The 23048-nt window shown below is 55.4% G+C and overlaps 1 protein-coding gene across 6 annotated transcripts; it reads left to right on the top strand.

Annotated features, from left to right (window-relative positions):
- Nucleotides 1-5614: 5614 nt before the first annotated feature.
- Bid (BH3 interacting domain death agonist) lies at nt 5615-23048 on the top strand. Of its 6 annotated transcripts, none has more exons than XM_042672135.1 (7): nt 5615-5685; nt 8097-8141; nt 14954-15023; nt 16416-16626; nt 19212-19357; nt 19980-20192; nt 21932-23048. In XM_042672135.1, exons 3-7 carry the CDS (start codon nt 15012-15014, stop codon nt 21941-21943), a joined length of 594 nt encoding a protein of 197 aa, XP_042528069.1. In that variant the 5' UTR covers nt 5615-5685; nt 8097-8141; nt 14954-15011; the 3' UTR covers nt 21944-23048. The 6 variants fall into 6 exon arrangements, with proteins under 6 accessions (XP_042528069.1, XP_042528068.1, XP_042528072.1 ...); XM_042672134.1 differs by having other exon boundaries at nt 5624-5737; XM_042672136.1 differs by lacking the exon at nt 5615-5685 and adding an exon at nt 5771-5789.

Below are 23048 nucleotides of genomic sequence, written 5' to 3'. Positions count from 1 at the left end.
TTGGAAAGAAGCAACCCTATAGAACTGCTTTTTTTTTTGCCAGTCTTGGGACTTGAACTCAGGGTCTGGGCACCGTCCCTGAGCTTCTTTTGCTCAAGGCTAGGACTCTTATCACTTGAGCCACAGTGCCACTTTCAGTGTATGTGGTACTGAGGAATGGACAATGTGCTGGACAAGAGCTCGACCTCTGAGCCACCTTTCCAGCTCCCCTCCCTGCCTCTTATTTCTTGTTTTTTGGTGGTCCTGTGGTTTGAACGCAGGACCTTGCCCTTACTAGGCTGAGCCACAACTCTAGCCCTGTTTTTCACTGGCTAATTTCGGGATAGGGTCTCACTTCCCACCCAGTTGACCTACTTTCAGCTTAGTTAAGCAAAGCTGCTGGAATAACATGTGTGGGCCATCAGACCTCCCTCCACAGAGATACAGCACCTCTGCCTTGGCTGGCCTCTCAATCTTAATCTCCAAGTACTAGTAACTTCATATCTTGGGCTGCTCAGAAAGCCCCTCCAGTGTGTTTCTTTTCTTCTTTTTTTTTTTTTTTTTTTTTGAGGTCCGGTCGTGGGGCTTGGGCACTGTCCCTCAGCTCTTCAGCTCAAGGCAAGTGCTCTACCACTGAGCCACCTTCCCAGCCCCTCCAGTGTGTTTCTACTCATTTACCAGTAGTTCCCGGAGGCAGGATTCTTGCCCGCTGACCCAAAGGCTGTTATCACTGTCTAAACACAAAGCTATAAAGCTGGGTAGGTTTGGACCCTGTTCATGCCTTCGTTCCCAGGGCTTCTGACCCAACTCCAAGTAGAGATCTTTGGGTCATTAAGAGCAAAGGAACTTCAATCTTGGAGAATGCTAGCTACTTCTATGCCAGGAACAAGGGCACTGGCAGTAAGTGAACTGTTGTCACCCAGGCCCACACCTGAGGCCAGAGGTCTTGGGGAACTCCAGAGAACAGCACAGCTGTGGGTTGCCCCCACTTAATGGACTGGCCTTGAACACGGTGCTAGGCACTGCAGGTCTTGGGCCTCTCTGGGTGAGCCCGCACCCCCCCCCCCCCCGTCTCTCTCAGTTCTTGTTCCTTGGATCCTGATGCTGTCACTCAAGAACCTCACTGAGCACGAGTCAGCAGAGCCTCTGTTGCATGCAAGTCTTTTCCCAGTTTCTCCCAAAAGGGTCCCAGCCCCATGCCTGGAGAATACAGGAGGCAGCCCCCAGCCCTAGAATCCTGTGGACAGAATCTTTTAAGAAGCATTACAGAAAGGTAAGTTGTGCGGTAGTGTAAATAGAAAAGTCCTTGTGCTCACCAGGCACTGGTGGCTCACAGCTGTTCTGTAATCCTAGCTGATCAGGAGGCTGAGATCTGAGGAACCTGACTGGAAGCCAGACCAGGGCAGAAAAATCCTGAGACTCTGATCTCCAGTAGAACTAGTAGAAAAAGCCAGAAGTGGCACTGTGGCTCAAAGTGGTGGAGCACTAGCCTTGAGCAAAACAGTGCCCAGGCCCTGAGTTCAAGCCCCATGACTGACCCTCAAAAAAAAAAAGTCCTGAGCCTCATTCCGAACATCTGCAGTGGGACACTGGTGACCTTGCTCCTGACCTTGAGAGCCGACCTGCGGGGAGGAGTGAGGGACAAGTTGGAAGGACTCTCTCTCCACCATGGTAAAGTGCACTCTCCACTTTCTACTCGCTTCATGTGGCCAAAATAGAGGTAGCTATCATTTGCTCCACCGGTTCTGTTTGGAAGAGAGTCATCTCTGCCCTCAACAAGCAAACTCATGCCTCCGGGGCTGAGATAGTCCTGTAAAATCCGGGCCTCAGGGGACATTCACCACCTCTGGCCCAGCTGCCTTACAGTGGCCCTTTAGACCCGGAAGAGTCTGTGGCCTGTCCTAGAGCATCCTAGCCACCCAGCCACCCAGAGGGCTGTGTCTCCAGCTCTTATTAGGTCAAGACCCACAGGGAGACAACAGAATGGAATTCGCCCCTGGGCCCTTGTCATCCCAGCCTTAGTTGTTCTCTCCAAAAGGAGCTCTCCAAGGTTCCCCACCCCTGTCTGTGCAGTTGAGAAAAGCCGCCCCAAGGACAGTACACCAACCAGGTCACTAGGCAGCCTTCTTCCATCTGAGCCAGGGACTGGGCCCCTGAGTCCGGCACACCTAATGGGATCTTCAGACTCCGGAACACGGACCTTGGCTTTGAGTGCTCAACCACGAGCCCATCGCCACAGCCCTCAGGTGCTAGGGCTCCGCTCCCTTGGCCCAGCTCTTTGTAGGAAACTGCCATCATCTGTTCTTTCCCCCAGAGCCTAGCTGAGTCCTGGCAGATGCTGGGAAGGGACGTTTCTGAGATGACTGAGGGGTCAGCCCTTTCCAGCCCTGCTCTGCTGACTGTGGTGGAGGCTCACAACTCTAGGCCATTGGGGCTGGTGGAGTGGTCCAAGGGAGGGGCTAGAGCCAGGGGGTCTGGGAAGTTCCCCGGCTGGGTCCTGAGGCCCCTCTGCAGGCTGCCTTGCCCCACCACAGCCCACAGCCTGGGCCGCTGCCCTCCACTGGGGCCGCTCAGATGCAGAGCTGGGACATTGTTTTGTGCCCCACAAGCCTTGGTCCTGGATCTTTCCCCTGTTCAGCAAAATTGGTTTGCTTTCTCTCTCTGGATAGTCCTGCTTTCTTAAGCCAGAGCCATGGACGAAGTGATAGGAAGGCCTGCCCCAAATTCCAAGGGCCAGGCCCTTTCCTTCCATTGCTGCACCAGCTTCTGGGGCAAGAGTCCACGCTTTCCTTCCCATTGCTGCACCAGCTTCTGGGGCGAGAGTCCACGCTTTCCTCCCATTGCTGCACCAGCTTCTGGGGCGAGAGTCCACGCTTTCCTTCCCATTGCTGCACCAGCTTCTGGGGCAAGAGTCCACACTCTGGGCCAGCCACTTCCTCTGCATATTCCTCTGCTTTCCGCTTCCTAGTGGTCCAGAGAGCACACACTGGTGGTGGGGGGCCTCTGGGCTGTGAACATGAGACCTGTAGTCCGGTGTGCAGGGAGCTGGGTCAAGGCAGCTTCAAAACATGGGCACAGCCACCTTCTGCTCCCAGGCCTTCGTGGCCCATCTTCCTTCCCCACGTGACCTTCCTCTCCTGGACCTGGGGATCTCCCACAGGGAGAGGCAGATGTCAAGCTGTGAGTGCTGAGCTGTGAGGTCTGATAACAGAACTGGAATGCCAGTCTCTGACTCTCAGAAAGCTGGGAGTGGCCCGAGAAAGATCAGTTGTTCCTACCATTACAGAGACCCAAGATTCTACCGGAAATATGAATTCATCAAAGTCCAACTTCCTTGGACCTTCAAACTGTGGTTGTTTGCTGCTTACTTCTGCTTCCTAAGATAAGGAGGTCACTCATCCTAGGATTGTTTCCCCTGCTGGTGTCTGTAACTTCAAAGGGCTTGCTACCTCACTTTCTGTACCTACCCCCCATCTGCTAATCACTAAAGACCCTGTTAATGGAGTGTTTGTTGCCAGCACAGGCACCCTGGTGTCCCCAAACCAGTTTCACCATCTGGTCACTGTGGTTTGCAACACTTCCTCCTTTCCAGGACGTCCTTTTCTCCTCACAGGCTGCTTCTGACAGGCCCAGGCCACAGCCAGCTCCACAGGAGCTGTGGTAGCCGCCCCAGGCCATGCTCACAGCAGACTCAGGAGCCCAAGAAGACCCAGCCCTGGCTTCCCCCGGCCTCAGAGGCCGCCTGTGGAGGTCTGCTCAGAGCTCCTCCTGTTCATGCCTTCATGTTCCAGGCCATGTGGCTTGCTAGGCATCTGGTGCTCAATCCTGAGGCATCATGAGTGAGCACATTTCAGGACTGGAAACTGGTTGGGAAAGATGCCCCAGACAGCATCTGGTTCCATATCTCGGGGGATCAGGGAGGATGGTGGTCCTCACACTGTAGACCCTCAGTAATGAGTCAATGTGAGTTCCATGCCATGGTTTTTTTGTTTTTCTCTCAGCTCTTGTTGCTTTGTAGGTGACTTCCAAGTGCGGGTGGTTACCCCCACTATCTCTGCCTTCCCTGTCCCCTCTTTTTCTGGCACTTGTGGGCCCCCCCTTTTTTACTGGTGGTTGTGGGGCTTGAACTCAGGGTCTGGGCGCTGTCGCTCTTCCACTTGGAGCCACAGCTCCATGTCTGTGTTTAGGGGGTTAACTGGAGATCAGTGTGGTGGGGACTTCTCTGCGCCGGCTGGCTTTGACCTGCGAGCCTCAGACCTCACCTTCCTGAGTAGCTGGGGTTACAGGTGCGAGCCCCTGCGCCCCTGTGATAACCCCTGATAGTAAACTGAGTCCCCTGAGGCCTGCGGGCGGGCGAGGCGCGGGCCTGCGGGGCCTGCGGGGCTCTGCGGGGTCCCACGGCACAGCGGGGCTGCAGCAGCCCGGGAGGGCCCGCAGGGTCCGGTCCTCGGCACCCAGCTGGGCCTGCGGCCCTGCGGCTTCCGCACTGGGCCCGGAAGCCATGCGAAGCCGGGGCTGCTGGAGCCTCAGCACCTGGGAGGCTGCGGCGGGAGCACCGTGAGTTCAAGGCCAGCCTGACGAAGAAGGGAGGGAGGGAGGGCGAGGGGGCGGAGGAAGAAAAGCACCAGGCACTGAGAAACGACAGAGCCAACGCAGCGGAGGAGATGGGGCGAGGGCCAGTTGTCCCGACCCGCAGGACTTCAACCAGGGCGGTGAACCTAAGCGAGAAGGAATGAAGGGACAAGAGACACGAAGGACAGCAAGACAAGGATTCTGATCAAGCTGCCAAATTTTATTTTTCACACAAGGATATTTATATGCTTAGAATAAGGAAGCTTTTTCATTGGGCGTAGCAGCTGCAGGATGCTTGCTTAGGGCAGTGAAAAGGTGGTTGTTAGCAGCTACCAGGTGTTTGTATGGGGGGTGAAAAGGTGGTTGTTAGCAGCTACCGGTATTTGTAAGGGGCAGGATGAAAAGACCAGATTCTGTGAACAGCCTCCTGATGTTCCAGTGATATAGTCAAGCCTATCATGCAGATAGACTCCCTGCAGGGCTCTCGACATCTCCCCCTTTCTTATTTAGAAAATTGACCATCAATTGTTGGTGCTCTTTTTGAGGGGGTGACAGAGGCTCTGTTCCTCTAAGGGCCCAGGGTTTTTCTCCGCTCCGAGCAAGCGTCCTCACTCTGGGAGGGGAATTTTACAGGCCTTGGCACAGCGGAGGAGGAGATGGGGCGCTGGGGAGGACGCACTGGGCCGCGGGACCGCGGGTGGGGCAGAGACAGGGCGGAGCCGGGAGCCAGGGGCGGGGCATCGGCGGGGGCGGGGCAGAGACGGGGCGGGCCGGGAGCCAGGGGCGGGGCATCGGCGGGGGCGGGGCAGAGACGGGGCGGGCCGGGAGCCAGGGGCGGGGCATCGGCCGGGGCGGGGCATCGGCCGGGGGCGGGGCCTGCGGCCAGAGTAGCCGGGATGGAGGCGGAAACGTATCGGGGACTTGGCCCAAGGACCGGGACAGGGAGGGGCGGGGCCGGCCGGCGGAAGGCGAGCCGGGCGGGGGCGGGGCGTCGGCGGGGGCGGAGCGTCGGCGGGGGCGGGGCGTCGGCGGGGGCGGGGCGTCGGCGGGGGCGGAGCCTTCCCGAGGCGCGCGGACGCCTGAGGAGTCGCTCTCCGCCCGGCCTCGGCTCGGCCTCCCCGCGGCGTCTGTCCGGTGAGTCGCTCTCCGCCCGGCCTCGGCTCGGCCTCCCCGCGGCGTCTGTCCGGTGAGTCGCTCTCCGCCCGGCCTCGGCTCGGCCTCGCCGCGGCGTCTGTCCGGTGAGTCGGCCGCGGCTGCGGCGCGCGGACCCCGAGCCGCCCCGGGCGTCCTCCCGGGAGGCGCGGCGGGCGCGCGGCCCGCTCCGGCGAGGCCTCTTCGCGGCGGGGCCGGCGACCCGGCAGGCCCGGGCGGCGAGGCGCCTCCCCTGCGGCTCTGCGCGGCGGCGACGCGGGCGGGCCGCGGGAGGGGAAGCTTCCAGAAGCCCGCCATTCTTCGCCTTCCTAGGGCCGAGCGGCACCTGGCGGGGCGGGGCGGGGCCGGGGGAGAAGCCGGGACGGGGCGGGCGGGCACCGGGCCCTCCGCAGCAGCCCCGAGTCCGTGCGCCGCGCCCCGCTTCCTCCGGGGCGGCCCGGGGCGCAGAGCCTGGCCCCGGGGGCTGTGGCCGTGGACACGGGCCGGTGCTGGGCCGAGAAGGTTGGGTGGGGCAGGCAGCAAAGTCCCTGCGTCCCCGGAGGCCGAAGGGCGGGCGACCGGGGTGGGGGGAAGGCTGGCGAGGCCCAGCGAGGCCCGCGGGGCGGGGGCTGCAGGAGCCGGAGGAGGCCGTGGGGCCTGAGGGGAGGGGGTGACCGGGCCTGACCTCTGGGAAGCAGGGGAGGGGGTGACCGGGCCTGCCCTCCGGGAAGCAGGGGAGGGGGTGACCGGGCCTGCCCTCCGGGAAGCAGGGGAGGGGGGTGACAGGGCCTGACCTCCGGGAAGCAGGGGAGGGGGTGGGTGACAGGGCCTGCCCTCCGGGAAGCAGGGGAGGGGGTGACCGGGCCTGCCCTCCGGGAAGCAGGGGAGGGGGTGACAGGGCCTGACCTCCGGGAAGCAGGGGAGGGGGTGGGTGACAGGGCCTGCCCTCCGGGAAGCAGGGGAGGGGGTGACCGGGCCTGACCTCCGGGAAGCAGGGGAGGAGGTGGGTGACAGGGCCTGACCTCCGGGAAGCAGGGGAGGGGCAGTACGAGTGACCAGGCCTGCCTTCCGGGAAGCAGGGGTGGGATGGGTGACCTGGCCTGTCCTCCGGGAAGCAGGGGAGGGGCAGGGCAGGTGGCTGGGCCTGCCTTCCGGGAAGCAGGAGAGGGGCGGGTGGGTGACCTGGCCTATCCTCCGGGAAGCAGGGGAGGGGCAGGGCAGGTGGCTGGGCCTGCCTTCCGGGAAGCAGGAGAGGGGCGGGTGGGTGACCGGGTCTGTCCTCTGGGAAGCCCGCCGAGCACACCTGTGACCTGTACCGAGAGCCACATTGCTTTTTGCAATTGTGGTCTGTAAGTGTGATGTGCTGAGGGTGGCCGTTCCTAAGTCAGTGTCGCCCCTTCCCTCCCATAGCAGGTTTTCAGCAGGGTCTAGCCAGCACCACCACTGCGGGTTCACCCTGTGTCCTTCCCCTTCCCCTCCCAAAGACAAAGGAACAAAGCAAGACAGAAAGGAAAAGAAAAGAAAAACCACCTCTTGTTTCCATTTCCTGGAGCTCATTTCTTTTTTTGTTTGTTTGTTTTTGGGTCTGGTCGTGGGGCCTGAACTCTGGGCCTTGGCACTGTCCCTCAGCTCTTCAGCTCAAGGCTAGCACTCTACCACTTGAGCCACAGCGCCACTTCCGGTTTTTTTCTTTTTGCTTATGTGGGGCTGAGGAATCGAACCCAGAACCTCAGGCATGCAAGGCAAGCGCTCTACCACTGAGCCACCTTCCCAGCCCCTGGAGCTCATTTCTATAACTACTGTTTTATGTGATCAGAGGCACGGACGCCTTGCACCTTTGTGAGCCTCCCCTAACGTTTTTGAAGTCTCATTCTACCAGGCTCCAACATCCATACCATGTTCATTTCACCATGTTCTCTTTCCATGTTCCTTCCTGAGCAGAGCTGAAGATGTGGAACAGGTGCTGGAAGCTTTCTCTGTGTTGTAATTTTCCAGGGCCTGCCTCTCATTGTATGTGTGTGATCGAACCTTCCTTCCTTCCTTCCTTCCTCCCTCCCTCCCTCTCTCCCTCCCTCCCTCCCTCCCTCCCTCCCTCCCTCCCTTCCTTCCTCCCTTCCTTCCTTCCTTCCTTCCCAAGGCCTGCCTCTCATTGTATGGGTGTGATCCGCCCTCCCTCCCTCCCTTGTCATTGAAGGATTAAGATGTTTTAAATTGGAGGAGAGGTTGGTATGAGTGCCTTGTGATTGAGCGGGCCAATCAAGTTCAGATGCATTGGTATTTTTTAAGCAGGTCCCCCGCCTCCCCCCTGCCCTACCACCCGCCTGGTGTGTTTTGTTTTTTTGGGGGGGGCTGATGCGGTGAAAACAGGGCCTTGTTTGTGCTACCACTGGAGCTGCACCCCCATTCCCTTACAGAGACACGTGTAGAAGTCTTTCAAGAATCGAAGTTAACATCTCAAGGTAAATCTTTGGCAAATTAAATAACTTGAGCTCAAAAAAGGCCATGTCTGGTCGGGGCTGGAGGCACTGCTCAGGTGGCAGTGTCACACAGGGGCGAGAAGGCTGTGTCTCATAGTCTGTCAGTAATGAGTGTAATACAGGCGTACATGAAAAAAAATGGTGATGTACAGAGAAGTTAGTTACACATCGGACAGTGTCACCCCTTACAGGTATACATTTTATTGTACTTGTGTTTATCCTTCTTAAGTGTACATTTATATGTTAAAACTATACACATATAGTTATCAAATCAAATAATACTAAGCAAAATATCACTATGAGTTTGTGTTGAGAATCAAACCCAGGGCCCCCCGGCCCTGGCTTTGTTCTGTTTTTTGTTTGGTCATGGGTCTTGAACAACTCTGGGCTGGGTGCTGTCCCTCAGCTCTTCAGCTCAAGGTGAGTGCTGTACCACTTGAGCCACTGCGCCACTTTGGTTTTCTGGTGGTTCATTGGAGATGAGAGTCTCATGGACTTTCCTGCCCGATTGGCTTTGAACTGGGATCCGTAGGTCTCAGCTTTGTAAGTGAACGTTGGCAAAGTCTGCTTGATTTAATGGTTGTTTGAGTGTGCTCATAGATGCCTTTGCTTTCAGAATGAGAGATTATCTTACTTCCTGCCCAGTCCACCTACATAGCAGAGATTTCATAGATTGCATATTTTGTAGAATAGTTTTTGGTGCCAGATGTTGACTTTTTATGTACCAAATTTTTTCCTGCAAATGCCATAATTTTATTATTAATTTTTTAGTTGTTGTTATAAAGGTGGTGTGTAGAGGGGTTGCAGCTCTGTAAGCCAGGTGAGGAGTATGTTTCTTTTTGGACAGTCCCCCTTCTCTGCTCTCTCCCAGTTTTCCCTTCTGTGCACTGGACTTTCAGGGAGGAACAGAACAAAAGCTCACCAGTTAAGAATGAATCTTGTTGTGAGTTTTAATTGATGAATAATTCAGGCTGTTTCTCAGGCAGGTGATCTTAATTGTGAGTCCTGCTATCCCTTCCAGTCTTTTAAAGATTAAACTCTAGACTTAGGAAAAAAAATCACAATTCAAAAAAATTGGACAGTGTTGAGGATGAAAACCAGTATGTCTGCAGGCTATTCTAGTGCTCTGCTTCTGAGCTGCAGCCCTGGCCCTTCCGGGGTGTTCTTTACCTGATCCTATCATTAGTTAACTCTGGGAGATAGCAATGATTTGGTCCTTTGCCAGTGGGTATAGCCCAGTAGTAGAGTGCTTGCCTGGCATGTGTAAGACTGGGCTCTGGGCCCTCCTTCCAAGAACCCCCACCTAGGACTACTAGAAAGTTAGATTTTTGCAGATGTCAGAGACTCCCATCCATCCTTCTATTCCATAGGAAAAGAAATAGCAAGCAGATCAGGGTTGTCTGAACTGTCCAGGACTGACCTGGGTTCAGACCTGGGGAAGGGGGCAGAGGGGAGTCAGGGCAAAGGTCCGAAGTCAGAGTCCAAGGAGGGTGAAGAAGAGGCAGTGAGGCTGGCAGCCGGGGAGGGCGCAAGCTCCTGGGCCTAAGAGACCTGGTCAGCCACTCGAAAGAGCTGCCTGGGAGAGAGCAGCCACCAGCCAGCCGGAAGAGAGGCTCGCGTGTGCTTCCCTTGTTTCACACACACACACACACACACACACACACACACACGTGTAGATAACACACACACATACACACATACACATGTATACGTAAACATATATGTGTGCGCATCACACACATACATGTATATATAACATATACACAGGTGTACATAACACGTATTCACAAAACATACATGTATACATAAAACACACGTATATGTATGTAACACACACGTATACATAACATTCACATGCACACATACATAACACACACATATACACACCTTGGGAGTCAAACCCAGGGTCTTGTACATGCTAGGCAAGCACACTACCACTAAGCCCCACCTCAGCCCCGAATAGTATGTGTGTATATTTTATTACTTTTAAGTAGTTATACAAAGGGCTTTCAGTTCCACGACTCAGTTTATAAGTGCAAAGCATCTTGATCCACGTTCCCCCTTCTGTCGCTCTCCCCATCCCATAATATATCTTATTCTCAGAGAAAACACAGGTTGAGTTTTTCATGAGGTACTTGCTAAGTACCTTCTATACCCACAGGAGACATGGACGCTGTCTCTCTGCTGCTCTCGCTCAGAGAAGTGAATCCGTGACTGGGCCTTGTCGGTGCATCTCTGTGCATGGATGGCAGCGTGTGGGAAGGGAGCTTCTGGGTGCTGTGAAGCAGCAGCATGTCTTGGTGGGCTGGGTGAAGCCAATGTGAAGGTGCTAGCCCAGCATCCCGGGCCCTGAGGTGCCCTGGACCCCTCCAAGAGGCGAGAGGAAAATCAAAACAAAGACTGGAGTCTTGGGGTGCAGGGCTTTGAGCGGCCACCATCTCCTGGGCAGCTCTGCCACACAGTGCGCTGGCCAGCGAGCCCAGGGCTTCCAGGGCTTTCCTTGGGTTGGGTGCAGGCAGCTTTATTGTCAGCTCTGACGGCAAATGGTGCCAGACAGATGGACATGACGCGACACCTTTGTTCTGTGTTCTGGGCACCTGCGGGAACACGTTCCCCAACTGTGTATAGCACATAACCCTTTGTGGGCTCTGCTAGGGTAAACAGAAATGAAACTAAAACGATGTCTGCTCCTCTCTGGCTTCCCACCGCCTTTCTACAGCTATTTGCTCCAGTGTAATGAGAAACTTCCTTTTTTAACTTACATTTTTAATCAATGATAAAACAGTCTGAACGATTTCCACATTTGTGTTGTTCAGCACATTTATATTGTGCAATCATAGTTACCCTCTGTCTCCAGAACTTTCTTGTCTTTCTAAACGGAGACAATAAGCCTTGAACTAAACAACAGACCCTCCCCAGCACACCTCACTGTCTTCTGTCCATGTAAGTGGACGATGCGGGAGCCCTGTCTGGAGGATGGCGGCTTCAGGGCTCACACAGCGTGTGTTGGAATCTCCTTCCTGCATGGGCACACCAGATTTTCTGTTGATCTGCTGGTGGACACTTGCTTCCTGCATCTGGTTACTTCAGATAATGATACTAGAACCTCCAGTTCTTTTGTGAGCATACTCTAGCAGACTTCTAGATCATTCCATGAAATGGTTGATGACAGCCACTTTTTTATTTTTAGTCATGGGGCTTCTGGTTTTCTGGTGGTTCATTGAAGATAAGAGTTTCACCAACTTTCCTGCCTGGGCTGGCTTCAAACCATGATCCTCAGATCTCAGCCTCCTGAGTTGAGTAGGATTACAGGTGTGAGCTACCAGTGCCTGATTCCATGTTTTTTTGTTTGTTTTGTTTTGTTTTTGGGTCTGGTCGTGGGGCCTGAACTCTGGGCCTGGGCGCTGTCCCTCAGCTCTTCAGCTCAAGGCTAGTGCTCTACCACTTGAGCCACAGCACCACTTCCGGCTTTTTTTCTTTTTGCTTATGTGGTGTTGAGGAATTGAACCCAGGGCCTCAGGCATGAAAGGCAAGTGCTCTACCACTGAGCCACCTTCCCAGCCCCCTTTTTGTTTTTTAAAATGCTGGTCCTAGGGCTTGAACTTGGCCTGGGCACTATTCTTGGTGTGTGTTTAATTGAAGTTAAGTGTGTCAAGCTAGGTGATGGTGGCTCACACCTGTAATCCTCACTACTCAGGAGGCTGAGATCTAAGGATCATAGTTCAAAGCCAGCCTGGGCAGAAAAGCCCAAGAGACTCCTATCTCCAGTAAACAACTAGAAAACCGGAAGTGGCGCTGTGGCTCAAGCAGTAGAGTGCTCGCCTTGAGCTGAATTGCTGAGGGACAGCTCCTAGGCCCAGAGTTCAGGGCCCACGACCAAAGAAAAAAAAAGAGTGCCATGGACTTTCCTGCCTGGCCTGACTGAACCATGATCCCCAGTCTCCTGAGTAGCTGAGATCACAGGAGTCAGCACAGAGCCTGACAGCCACTTTGACAAGGGACTTAGGTTGGTTTTCCAGCATCAAGACCACGGTCTCCCAGCAAAACTGGCCTACAGGTGGTACAGAGGAAATGTAAGGTATTTGGGGAACTGAGTCAGAGAGACTGAAGGCACACATGGACAATGCAGCCATCCTGAAACACGGTAAGCCGTAGGGACACCAGCCAGCCCAGGGCTTCCTCATGAGACATCCACTCGCTATTTTCAGTGGCCATCCAGAAAAGCCAGCCATGGCTTCTGCAACCGTCAGTCCCAAATGGCCAGGATTTGGTCAATTTTTTTTATTAGTGCTTTTGTTGTTTCCAAGTTGGGATCAACCAGAGGAGGACAGAAAGGTCCCAGGTGGATGGATGGGTTGGGGACCGGCCTTCAGGCCCCTTCTCCCCCACACGGGCCTCCCGTCACAGCCATGAGAGCCACGCCCTTTGCACCACTCATTCCTGGCCTTCATTTGTCCCAGGAGCGAAGCACACCTTCACATGTTCCGAGGGTGAGGCCAGGTGGTGGCTCTCAGGTTTGGTTTCCTCCCCTCAGCCGGGAGGCCTTGGGGAGATTCCCAGACCCGGCCCAGCTGCTGTGAGCCCCTGCCGGGTGCTCCTGGTTCTGTCCCCGGCCCAGGGGAGGTTTGCCTCACTTCCCTCTCAACGCAGAGTAAGAGTTTCTGAAAACTTGCCAGAGCTTTATTGGGTAAGCAAGCGGGCAGGCAGGCAAGAGAGGCACTCTGTAGGTGCTTCCAAAGGGGGAGACAGCATGGTATTTATATGATAAAGGCAGGGTCTGACTTAAAGTTATGCAAATACAAGTGTTTATCTTTGCTTTCTTTTTTGTTGTTGTTGTTGGTCAGGGGCTTGAACTCTGGGCCTGGTGCTATCCTCAGTTCTTCAGCTCAAGGCAAGCCCTCACAGCGCCACTTCCAGTTTTCTAGAGGTTAATTGGAGATAAGAATCTTTTGAATCATGATCCTCAGATCTCAGCCTCCTGAGTAGTTAAGATTTCAGGCATGAGCCACTGGCGCCGGCTATCTTTGCTTTTAATTATCTTTTTCCTTGGCCATTCCTGGGGCTTGAACTGGGTGCTATCCCTGGGTTTTTTCCACTGTAGGTGAGTGCTCTACCACTTGAGCCACAGCACCACTTCCGGTTTTCTGGGGGTTCATTGGAGATCAGAGTCTCACAGATTTTCCTGCCTGGGCTGGCTTAGAACTGTGATCCTCGGATCTCAGCCTCCTGAGTAGCTGGGATGACAGGCGGGAGCCACCAGCGCCCAGCTTCCTAGTTGTACGTTTACCAGGTGGGCTTGGGTTCTCCCAGATTGGCCTGCACTCTAAATGCATGATGGACATCCAAATGTGATGAGTTCTGTTTACCCTTGAGGTAAAGGGTGCCTCCCACCACACGTGTTGTTCTTGGAGATAAGCCATTTTGCTTCTCTAGGGTACTTTTTTTTTTTAATGTGCCTTTCCCAAGCTCGTGGTTTTTCCCCTGGTTAATTAGAATTAACTAGACATAAATCTAGATGGCTCTTTCCCTCTTCGTCTCCTTCCTCCTCTCTCCTCCTTCCTTTCTCCCCCTCCTCTTTCCTCTATTTTTCTCTCCTCTCTCCCCCTCTTTCTCCCCCCTCTCCTCCCCCTTTTCCTCCCTCCTCTCTCTCTCTCTCCTCTTCAGATCCCTGGTCTAGGTGGATGGATGCCCTACTTTCTTTGTTGTTGTTTTGGCAGTAATGGGGTTTGAACTAAGGACCCTGTGCTTGCCAAGCTAGCACTCATCTCAGGTGGGGCTTCCTGTCAGGGCTGGGACCACCACAGGCTCCCTGCAGACACGCACCGCTGTCCCAGCCTCCGAGGAGATGGCACGCACGGACTCTTCTGTCAGGCTCCCGTGGGGCTAGGGTGACGGGTTCACCGCTATACCTCCCTGTAGCATGAGGAGAGGAGTTAAAACTTCCTCTCCAGGGTGGCTTTGAACTGTGATCCTCCTGCTCTCAGCCTCCCAGGAAGGTGGGATTTGGGCTCATTTGTGAGCCACCAGTGCATGGCCCACCAGCTCTTTTTTTTTTTTTTTGGTCCGTCGTGGGGCTTGAACTCTGGGCCTGGGCGCTGTCCCTCAGCTCTTCAGTTCAAGGCTGGCACTCTACCACTTGAGCCACAGTGCCACTTCTGGTTTTCTGGTGGTTCATTGGAGATCAGATTCTCATGGACTTTGCCTGCCCGGGCTGGCTTTGAACCTCGATCCTCAGATCTCAGCCTCCTAAGTAGCTAGGATTATAGGCATGAGCCACCGACCAACTTTTTTTTTTTTTTTAATGTCAGTTGTGGGGCCTGAACTCTGGGCCTGGGCGCTCTCCCTCAGCTCTTCAGCTCAAGGCTAGTGCTCTACCAGTTGAGCCACAGTCCCGGTTCTGGCTTTTTCTGCTTAATGTGGTGTTGAGGAATCAGACCCAGGGCTCATGCATGCAAGGCAAGCACTCTACCACTGAGCCACCTTCCCAGCCCCTGAATTTCCATGGAAAAGTTGCCAAATAATATATATTTAGTTTGTAAAATAATCCTTATGCTGTGTCGCCCATCTGCCTGATCTGTGGGTCAGTGTGGGTGAGGTCCAGTCTTGTTGGGGATGGGCTGTGGGTCAGTGTGGGTGAGGGCGTCCAGTCCAGTGCTTGCTTCAGACCTGGCAAGTCATAGCAATGAGGACTCCAGGTGTGCACCAAGGCTGAGTGGTAATGGGGACCGGGGCACCCTTCGTCCTCCCGTGAGCGGGGTGCTATGGGTAACAGCCGCCCCCTGTGCCTCTTCCAGGCCCCTCCGGGACCCTGTGAGCCAGAAGTGAGTCAGCACTCTCCAGTACGGCTGTGCCATGGACCCTGAGGTCAGCCTCCTAGGGCTTTCGGGGGAGCGGGGTGGGGGGGAAGCTGAGGGTACGGCTGTGCCATGGACCCTGAGGTCAGCTTCCTAGGGCTTTCGCGGGGGGGGAGGGGGAGTAGAGGAAGCCAAGGGCCTCTGCTCTTGGGGTGTGCACATTGGTGCGGGTCTAGGTCAACCCTCGCAAAGTAGCCCTGCCTGCAGGGGTGCCTCAGACCTGCAACAGAACGGGGGTCTGAAGGACCTCAGCCCCGCAGCGGCTGGAGGGGCTCAGGGTGGTCTGTGGGTGTCCCTCAGGGCTTCCAGCCTGGGACCATGGTGGTGGCACAGATGCGGCTGGGCAGAGGAGACGGGGCCTGTCCTGTGTGCGCGCTTGCCACCTTGCAGACCTGCCTGTCTACGGGGGCTCTCTGGGGGCCACCGTGGCCGCTCTCCGGTCCTGGAGAGGTCTGAGAGGCGGCGTCCGCACCAGGGCACGGCTCCCTGTCCACACCCCGCCCTCTGTCTTTCAGTGCAGGGGGGTGGGCAGAAACACCCAAGGTGAGAAGTGACACTGGGTCAGCAGGCAGCCTCCCCTACTTTCCTCTTCCTTCACTGCCATCACGGAAACCCGTTGAAGATATCTGACTCACAGGTTACATGATAAATATATACACAAAATTTATCACTTTAACTTTTCCTACACTAGCACGTATATATTGTATAAAAGTCTGTTTCCTTGTGACATGTCTGACATGTTACTGCTGACTATTACGGGGCGTATCAACTGCATCTGTGCAGAAGCCCTCCCCACCCAGACGCTGGCCCCCCCCACTCTCTCCCTACAACCCCGGGTGCCTACCTGCTAGCACGGGCAGAGGCCCGGGCTGTGGAAACCACGTGGCACTAATCAGGTAGCTTTCACAAGCTTATTTCCTCACAGTTTTTTTTTCTTTCTTTTTTTTTGTCAGTCGTGGGTCTGGGCGCTGTCCCTGAGCTCTTCAGCTCGAGGCGAGCGCTCTACCACTTGAGCCACGGCCCACTTCCTCACAATTGTTAAAGGCAGAGTCTGCAGTCAGGGTTTCATGGGGCAGGTTCCTCAGGGGCGAGGAGGTGGTTCTGGCCTCTGCCCTCTCTGGCTGCCATCTGTGCTTGGAGTTTCCCAGCTGTCTTTACACTTGTCTCTATGCCTGAACCATCCTATTCAGACACGGGGGGGTCTTCACTCGATTACATCTGCAAAGACTAAGTTTCCGGATAATCCGGATGTTTCCCACGGTGGACCCCGGGGGGTCAGAAGGGCAGCTCTCCCTCTGGTGTGTGTGGAAGTTCTGCCCAGGCCTTGAGCCTGGCCAGCTGCAGAGTGCCCCCAGTCCTGGCCCGGCTCCCCACAGGCTTCCCTGACCCCTTGTCATTGTAGGTCAGCAATGCTGCAGGCTTCGGGAGTGAGCGCATCACAAGCCTTCTGGTGTTTGGCTTCCTCCAAAGCTCCTCGGATAAGTTCCGGCAGGAGCTTGACACGTTGGGCCATGAGCTGTTTGACGGGGCTTCCCCGCAGCCGTTCTGTGCTGACGACGAGCTGCAGACGGACGGCCTCCGGGTCAGCCGCTCCTACGGGAGAATAGAGGCAGGTAGGCCCTTTGCGCGTCTCCATCCCAGACCTGGACTGGCCCTGGCCGGGGGCCTCTCCACCCAGTGTGTCCCGCTCAGCCTGCGGCCACCCCAAGGGCCGTGTCCTAGAAAGGCTTGCACCATGGCTTCCCGTCCTGATTCTGTCTGGACCAATGGAGAAGGCTGATTTTTGTCAGTTGTGGGGCTTGAACTGAGAGCCTGGGGTGCTGTCCCTGAGCTTTTAGGCCAAGACTAGAGCACATTGGAGCCACAGTGCCATTTCCGGTTTTCTGAGCGGTTGATTGGAGAGGAGTCTGACAGACTTTCCTTCCCTGGGCTGGCTTAGAACCGTGACTGTCAGACCTCAGCCTCCTGAGCAGCTTTGATTACAGGTGTGAGCCATGGGTGCCCAGCTAGTGTTTTTTTTCTCCCCCATCCGTCGTGGGGCTTGAACTCTGGGCTTGGGCACTGTCCCTGCGCTCTTCAGCTCAAGGTGAGTGCTCTACCGCTTGAGCTACAGAGCCACTTCCAGTTTTCTAGTGGTTTATTGGAGATAAGAGTCTCATGGACTTTCCTGCCCAGGCTGGCTTTGAACTGTGATCCTCAGTTCTCAGCCTCCTGAGTAGCTAGGATTGCAGGCGTGAGCCACTGGCACTCGGCTCTAGTGTATGTTTTTATAGTAATTTTGCATCGTATGTACAGTCTTGCTGCACTTTTACTTTCACACATACTCTGCCTTGTGCTGATCTGTAAGATGATCGGAACACTGAGTATTTCTGAGCCTCACTTGAGAATAAGGAACTGAGGCCCAGAGCATTGACAATGGTCCTCGTGAGGCTGGTTGGGCAGAGCCCCGGTGAGCTGGTCCCTCACGCCTCGGCCTTTTGCTTTTCTCAGCCGTGTCCCCACCACTCAGCTTTTTTTTTTTTTTTAAAGTTGGGTCTTACTAATTTTTACCTTGTCCACTCTTGTATCTCAGCCTCCCGAGCAGCTGAATTCACTCCTGTGTCCCTGGTGCTGCGTCTAGGTGGGCATCCTAAGAGAACAGAGGGTGTGTGCAGGCCCCTTCCCTCCCATGCCCAGCCCACAAGGCCCACGGGTCAGCTCGCCTTTGAGACTCAGACCCTGGTTGGGATGGGATCACTGCCCTGAGAACCAGTCATCCAAGACGCTACTGCCCTCTGGTGGTTGTGCAGAAGGCCAGCAGCCAGCCCTCCAGGCTCTTTAAATCCTGTGTGAGGGGTTGTGGCAGGTGTTCTGCGCTAGCGCGATGTGTCTTCTGGACGGCCCTCAATGGAATAAAAGGTGTTGGACTAGCTTCATCGCCAGAAAGACTACACAGCAGGAAAAGCTGACTCTTCTCATGCTCTCAACACCACCCTTCCCCTTCAGATGGCAGAGCCTGGCTTGGCCAGTGGCCTGTGGGGCCACCCGCTTGACCACAGTTGTGCTCTGGGAGAGTGTGGGCCTGTACAAACAGTCTTGCACAGAACTTGAGAGCAGGGTGGAAATAGCATGTGTCCACAAGGACCAGATGGGCCGGGCGTGGCTGCCGAGGTTGCTGAGCTGGTGGCTAGAGAAGGGGTGTGCACACAAGAGCTGGAGAGGATTCTGGAGACACACAGGGGCAAGTCAGCACTCGGGGTGCAGGAAGGAGCAGGTGGGCAGTCCGGACTGCACAGGGCTGGGGAGGCTCTGCGGCTGGCGTGCAGCTGGGCTAGGGGACAGGTGGGAAGGAGAAGAGGCATGGTGTAAGCCAGAGCCTGTGGGTGGGAAAGCCAGGACTTCTGGAAGGCACAAGGAGTTGTGGGAATTAAGTCAGAAGGACTTGAAGGCCAGACAGATGTGAGCACTGGAAAGGTCCTGTGCAGGGAAGTGTGGGCTGTGTCTGTGAGGCAGCACCAGAGTCCAGACCGCAGAGAAGGCGGGGTGGCCTGGTGGTAGAACACTTACTGGCTGCAGGGAAGGCTTGTGTTGGGTCTCTAGCAGTGCGGAAGTGCAGGCAGCCAGCCAGACCCAGAGCGCAGGCTCGAAGGTCTTCCCTTCCCCCTGCCTTCCTTTTGTTTCCAGGTGTTGATACTGGCCTTGAACTCAGAGGCCTCATTTGCTCATTTGGCTTCTTCACTGAGAGCTTGAACCATGCCTTCAGTCCCAGCTTTTTTAGCAGGCTAAATGGAGAGTAGTCTCTTGGACTGATCTGCCTGGGCTTCCTTCGAACCTGTAGCGCCAGGCTCAGAGGGAACAGAAGTGGTAGAAATTTCTGTCAGTCAAGTAACTGAAATTGGTAAAAGTGTTGGAAGGAAGATGAGGAAGGGGCGTGCCCGGTGTGGCGGAGAGGCTTTCTGAGGGGAGGCGGCCAGTCCCAGACAGCTTAAGGGTTTAAGTGAGACAGAACCAACCCTGCCACACCCACCGCAGCAGCGGGAAGCGGGGCCGACACCTCAGGGGCCCCCTGGCCGTCCGCTTCCCTTGTAGCATGGAGGACTCTCCTTGCACCTTGGCTCAGCTGAGGGGACCCCGCGGGCGGACACTGGAGCATGCCGCGGCGGCGATGGCAGGCGTGGAGTGGGGCTGTTATCTGGATCTTGTTTTTGCTGCCCTGCAGATTCTGAAAGTCAGGATGAAGTCATCCGGAGCATCGCCAGGCACCTGGCCCAAGCCGGGGACGAGATGGAGCACCGCATCCGCATCCACCCGGGGCTGGTGAGCAGTCTGGCCTCGAAGTTCAGGGACCGGAGCCTGAGGGAGGAGGTGAGTGGGGCTAGCTGGCAGTGCTCGTCCAGGGCTCCTTCCATAGCGCTCATTCCCTGCGCAGTCTGCTGAGCCAGCACTCATGCGCATGTGCATGCCTCTCCACATGGCAGCCGCACACTGCCTCTGAAACGCTTCTTCCTACTTACCTTTCAGGACTTTTTTGGGGGGGCAGTTGTGGGGCTTGAACTCTGTCCCTAAGCTCTTTTTGCTCAAGCTTAGTACACCCACCTTCTTTGTCAGTCGTAGGGCTGAACTCTGGGCCTGGGTGCTGTCCCTCAGCTCTTCAGCTCAAGGCTAGCGCTCTACCACTTGAGCTACAGCCCCACTTCTGGCTTTTTGTTTATGTGGTGCTGAGGAATCGAACCCTCTACCCCTGAGCCACCTTCCCAGCCTGCACTCTGCCACTTGGAGCCACAGTACCACTTCCAATTTTTTGAGTGGTTAATTGGAGGTACGAGTTTCCATGGGGATCTTTCTGCCCTGGCTGGCTTCAAACCATGGTCCTCAGAGTCATTCTCCGGGGTAGCTAGGATGACAGACGCGAGCCACCAGTGTCCGGCCATTCACGACCATCTTCAAGAGGGAAGAATGTATGTGAGCAGTGTCTTTCTCTCTGCAGGACAGAAGGAGCTGCCTGGCTTCTGCCCTGAAGGAGGTGGGCCAGGCCTACCCAAAAGACATGGAGACGGAGAAGGCCACCCTCATAATGGCAATGCTGTTGGCCAGAAAAGTGGTCACCCTCACACCATCCTTGTGCCGTGATGTCTTCTGCACAACAGTGAACTTTATTAACCAGAACCTCCTCATCTACGTGAGGAACTTAGTCCGAAATGTAAGAGCCCATGGTGGGGGCCGCGGTGGGGCCTGTGTGGTGTCAGTTCTGGTGTCTGTCTGTCTCACTGGCCTCCTGGTGCTGGCCCTGATGTCGGTCTCAGTAGTTTCTGTCTTGCTAGAGCTCGAGCCCGCAGTGCCAGCCCCAGTGTCTGTCCCACCAGATGTCTGTCTCGCAGGAGCCTGGGGACGTGAAGGTGCCCCTCACCACTGATAACCCTAGCATAAGTGCGGGGCATCAACTTTTTTTTTTTTTGGGGGGGGGGGGGGGGGGAGTCCGGTCATGGGGCCTGAGTGCTGTCCCTCAGCTCAAGGCTAGCACTCTACCATTTGAGCCACAGCGCCACCTCCGGCTTTTTCTGCTTATGTGGTACTAAGGAATTGAACCCAGGGCCTCATGCATGCAAGGCAAGCGCTCTACCACTGAGCCACCTTCCCAGCTCCATCACCACCCTAATTTAAAAAGCATGGTACTGGGCCAGGCTCTGGTGCCTCAAGAGCCTGAGAGCTGAGAGTCATGGCTCAAAGCCAGCCTGGGCAGGAAAGTCCATGAGACTCTGATCCCCAAGAAACTAGAAGTGGAGGTGTGGGTCAAAGTGGTAGAACAAAAAGGCTCAGTACCAGAACAAAACCCACCAAAAAAAAAAAAAAAAACAAAAAATCATGCTGGGGCTGGGAAGGTGGCTCAGTGGTAGAGCGCTTACCTCACATGCATGAGGCCCTGGGTTCGATTCCTCAGCACCACATATGCAGAATAATCCAGAAGTGGCGCTGTGGCTCAAGTGGTAGAGCGCCCGCCTTGAGCTGAAGAGCTGAGGGACAGAGCCCAGGCCCAGTTCAGGTCCCAGGACCCACACACACACACAAAAAAAAAAACATGCTATAAAAGACGTAGGTCAAGTAGAGCACCTGCCAGAACCACACCAACAATAACATGCTAAGGATGTTGGAGACACCAAGAGAAAGGAACAGAACCCCCGCACCAGGGAGCACATCTGTCCTATAACCAAGGTGTTAGAAAACTATTTAAGCCAGAACCTGTGGCTCATGCCTTTAATCCTACTACTCAGGAGACAGATCTTAGGATTGTGGTTCAAAGCCAGCTGGGGCAGAAAAGTCCGTGAGACTATTATTTCCAATGACCCACCAGAAAACCAAAAGTGGAGCTGTGGCTCAAAGCAATAGAGCGCTAGCCTTGAACACCAGAGCTTGGGGACAGCACCCAGGCCAAGTTCAAATCCCATGATGGACATTTAAAAAAGAAAAGCCAGTTTAATGATGATAATGGATCTGCTGCAGAAACCAGGCAGACCTCCTCCTCTGTGGGTTTTAAAAACACTAGGGAGCAGTGGGCCCGGGGACATGTCAGTGTTTGAAACCGCGGTGTCTAACCCTCTTGGTAACTGACAGACCCTCAGTAGCTGCCTCTATTTGTGCTACAGTTGTCGGGTATGTAGGTGATTGTATTGATGCAAAGGTGAAGTCGGGCTGCCCGGTTGCAGAGAGCGAGCCCAAGGAAGGTCTTACCCAGAAAGCTCTTCCCTGGGAGTCGGGCACAATGCCAGCAAGAATGCAGGGCACCGCCTGAACCCCAGCAACCTGGGAGATGGCAGCGAGGAGATGTGTGCACTGCAGGGATCCAGCAGTGTGTGCACCAACAGCAGTGCCTCTGTTGGCTGTGGCACCAGATCCTCGTGGGAATTTGGTGGTTAATTCTGCCACTCTTCCACCCCTGCACAGGAGGTAGACTGACGGCATCCCACAGAAGCAGGACTGGCTGAAACTGCACAGAGACAGAGCACAGCTACTGCCATCGGAGGAACAGCTGTGGCCACGTCACCGGACAGCCCGAGAGGACAAGCCCTGGACAGGAGTCACTGCCCTGGCTGTCAGGCTGATGTTTTGGGCTGGCGACCCATTTAGCCATTTCTGCACTGTGATGCTCACAGTAACAGCTGGCGGGGCCCGCGCCGAGACAGTGCCCAGATCTACAGCCTTGTGCCTTCTCAGCTGCACAGGTTCTCGCTGGAGAATTAAATGAGAAAGCAGGCTGTAAGGCAGAGGGAAAAAAGCCACAATTTTTGTTTAAAAAAGTTACTGTTTAATCATTAAAGTACAATGGGGCACGGTCTTAGAGCAGTCACCTGTCTGGGGAGGGCAGGGCTTGGAGAAGTGCTGGACCCTACAGGTGAAGAATTCCGCTCAGTAGGGAACCTCCTCATCCCCGAGGTAAAACCCACGGGGCACAGAGGTTCAGATCACGGGGACTGACCCCACACAGGGGCCTAGCTGTTTCACTTGCCTTTGGAGCGGGTTAAAGGTGCAGGTGAGGCCAGGCCGTGTCAGCCACAGCTCCACGGGGGTGGCCAAGCACGTGTTTTCTCTTCAAGGCGTTCATAAAAATTCTAAGCCGATGGAGAGCCAGAAGCTACTGCGGATGTCCTATATTAGCCTTTTCTTTTCGATTGTACCTCACGCCTGGAAGCTAAATTGGGAAGGTACAAAGGTGAAAGCGCAGTTCAGCAGCTGAGGCTGGCTGCAGCCGGGTGGTAGATATAGCCGCCCCACGTGTGCAACATGCCCGGAGTCCTGTCAGCAGCAGCTGAAGAGGGCACACAGGCGGAGGCGGCCACAGCCAACTCACTTCAGAGAGGACCAAGGTAACAAGGGAAGGCGTCCGGCCAGAGACACCCACTGGCCTCTGTCCCCATTGGAAGTTAGAACTCAGGCCACGCGTCACTTCTGACAGCGGTGATTTGGGGGGGGGGGGGGGGGCGGGGAGCAGGTGAGGAGTAATGAAGTACTAAGAAACAACAACTGTTACCAAGCCCGGTCTCTGCTCAAGAGCATAAATTCA

The sequence above is a fragment of the Dipodomys spectabilis genome, unplaced genomic scaffold (genome assembly GCF_019054845.1).
Source record: "Dipodomys spectabilis isolate Male_0828 unplaced genomic scaffold, ASM1905484v1 ptg000671l, whole genome shotgun sequence".
In the NCBI taxonomy this organism is placed as follows: domain Eukaryota; kingdom Metazoa; phylum Chordata; class Mammalia; order Rodentia; family Heteromyidae; genus Dipodomys; species Dipodomys spectabilis.
This window is presented reverse-complemented; position numbering and strand designations above follow the sequence as displayed.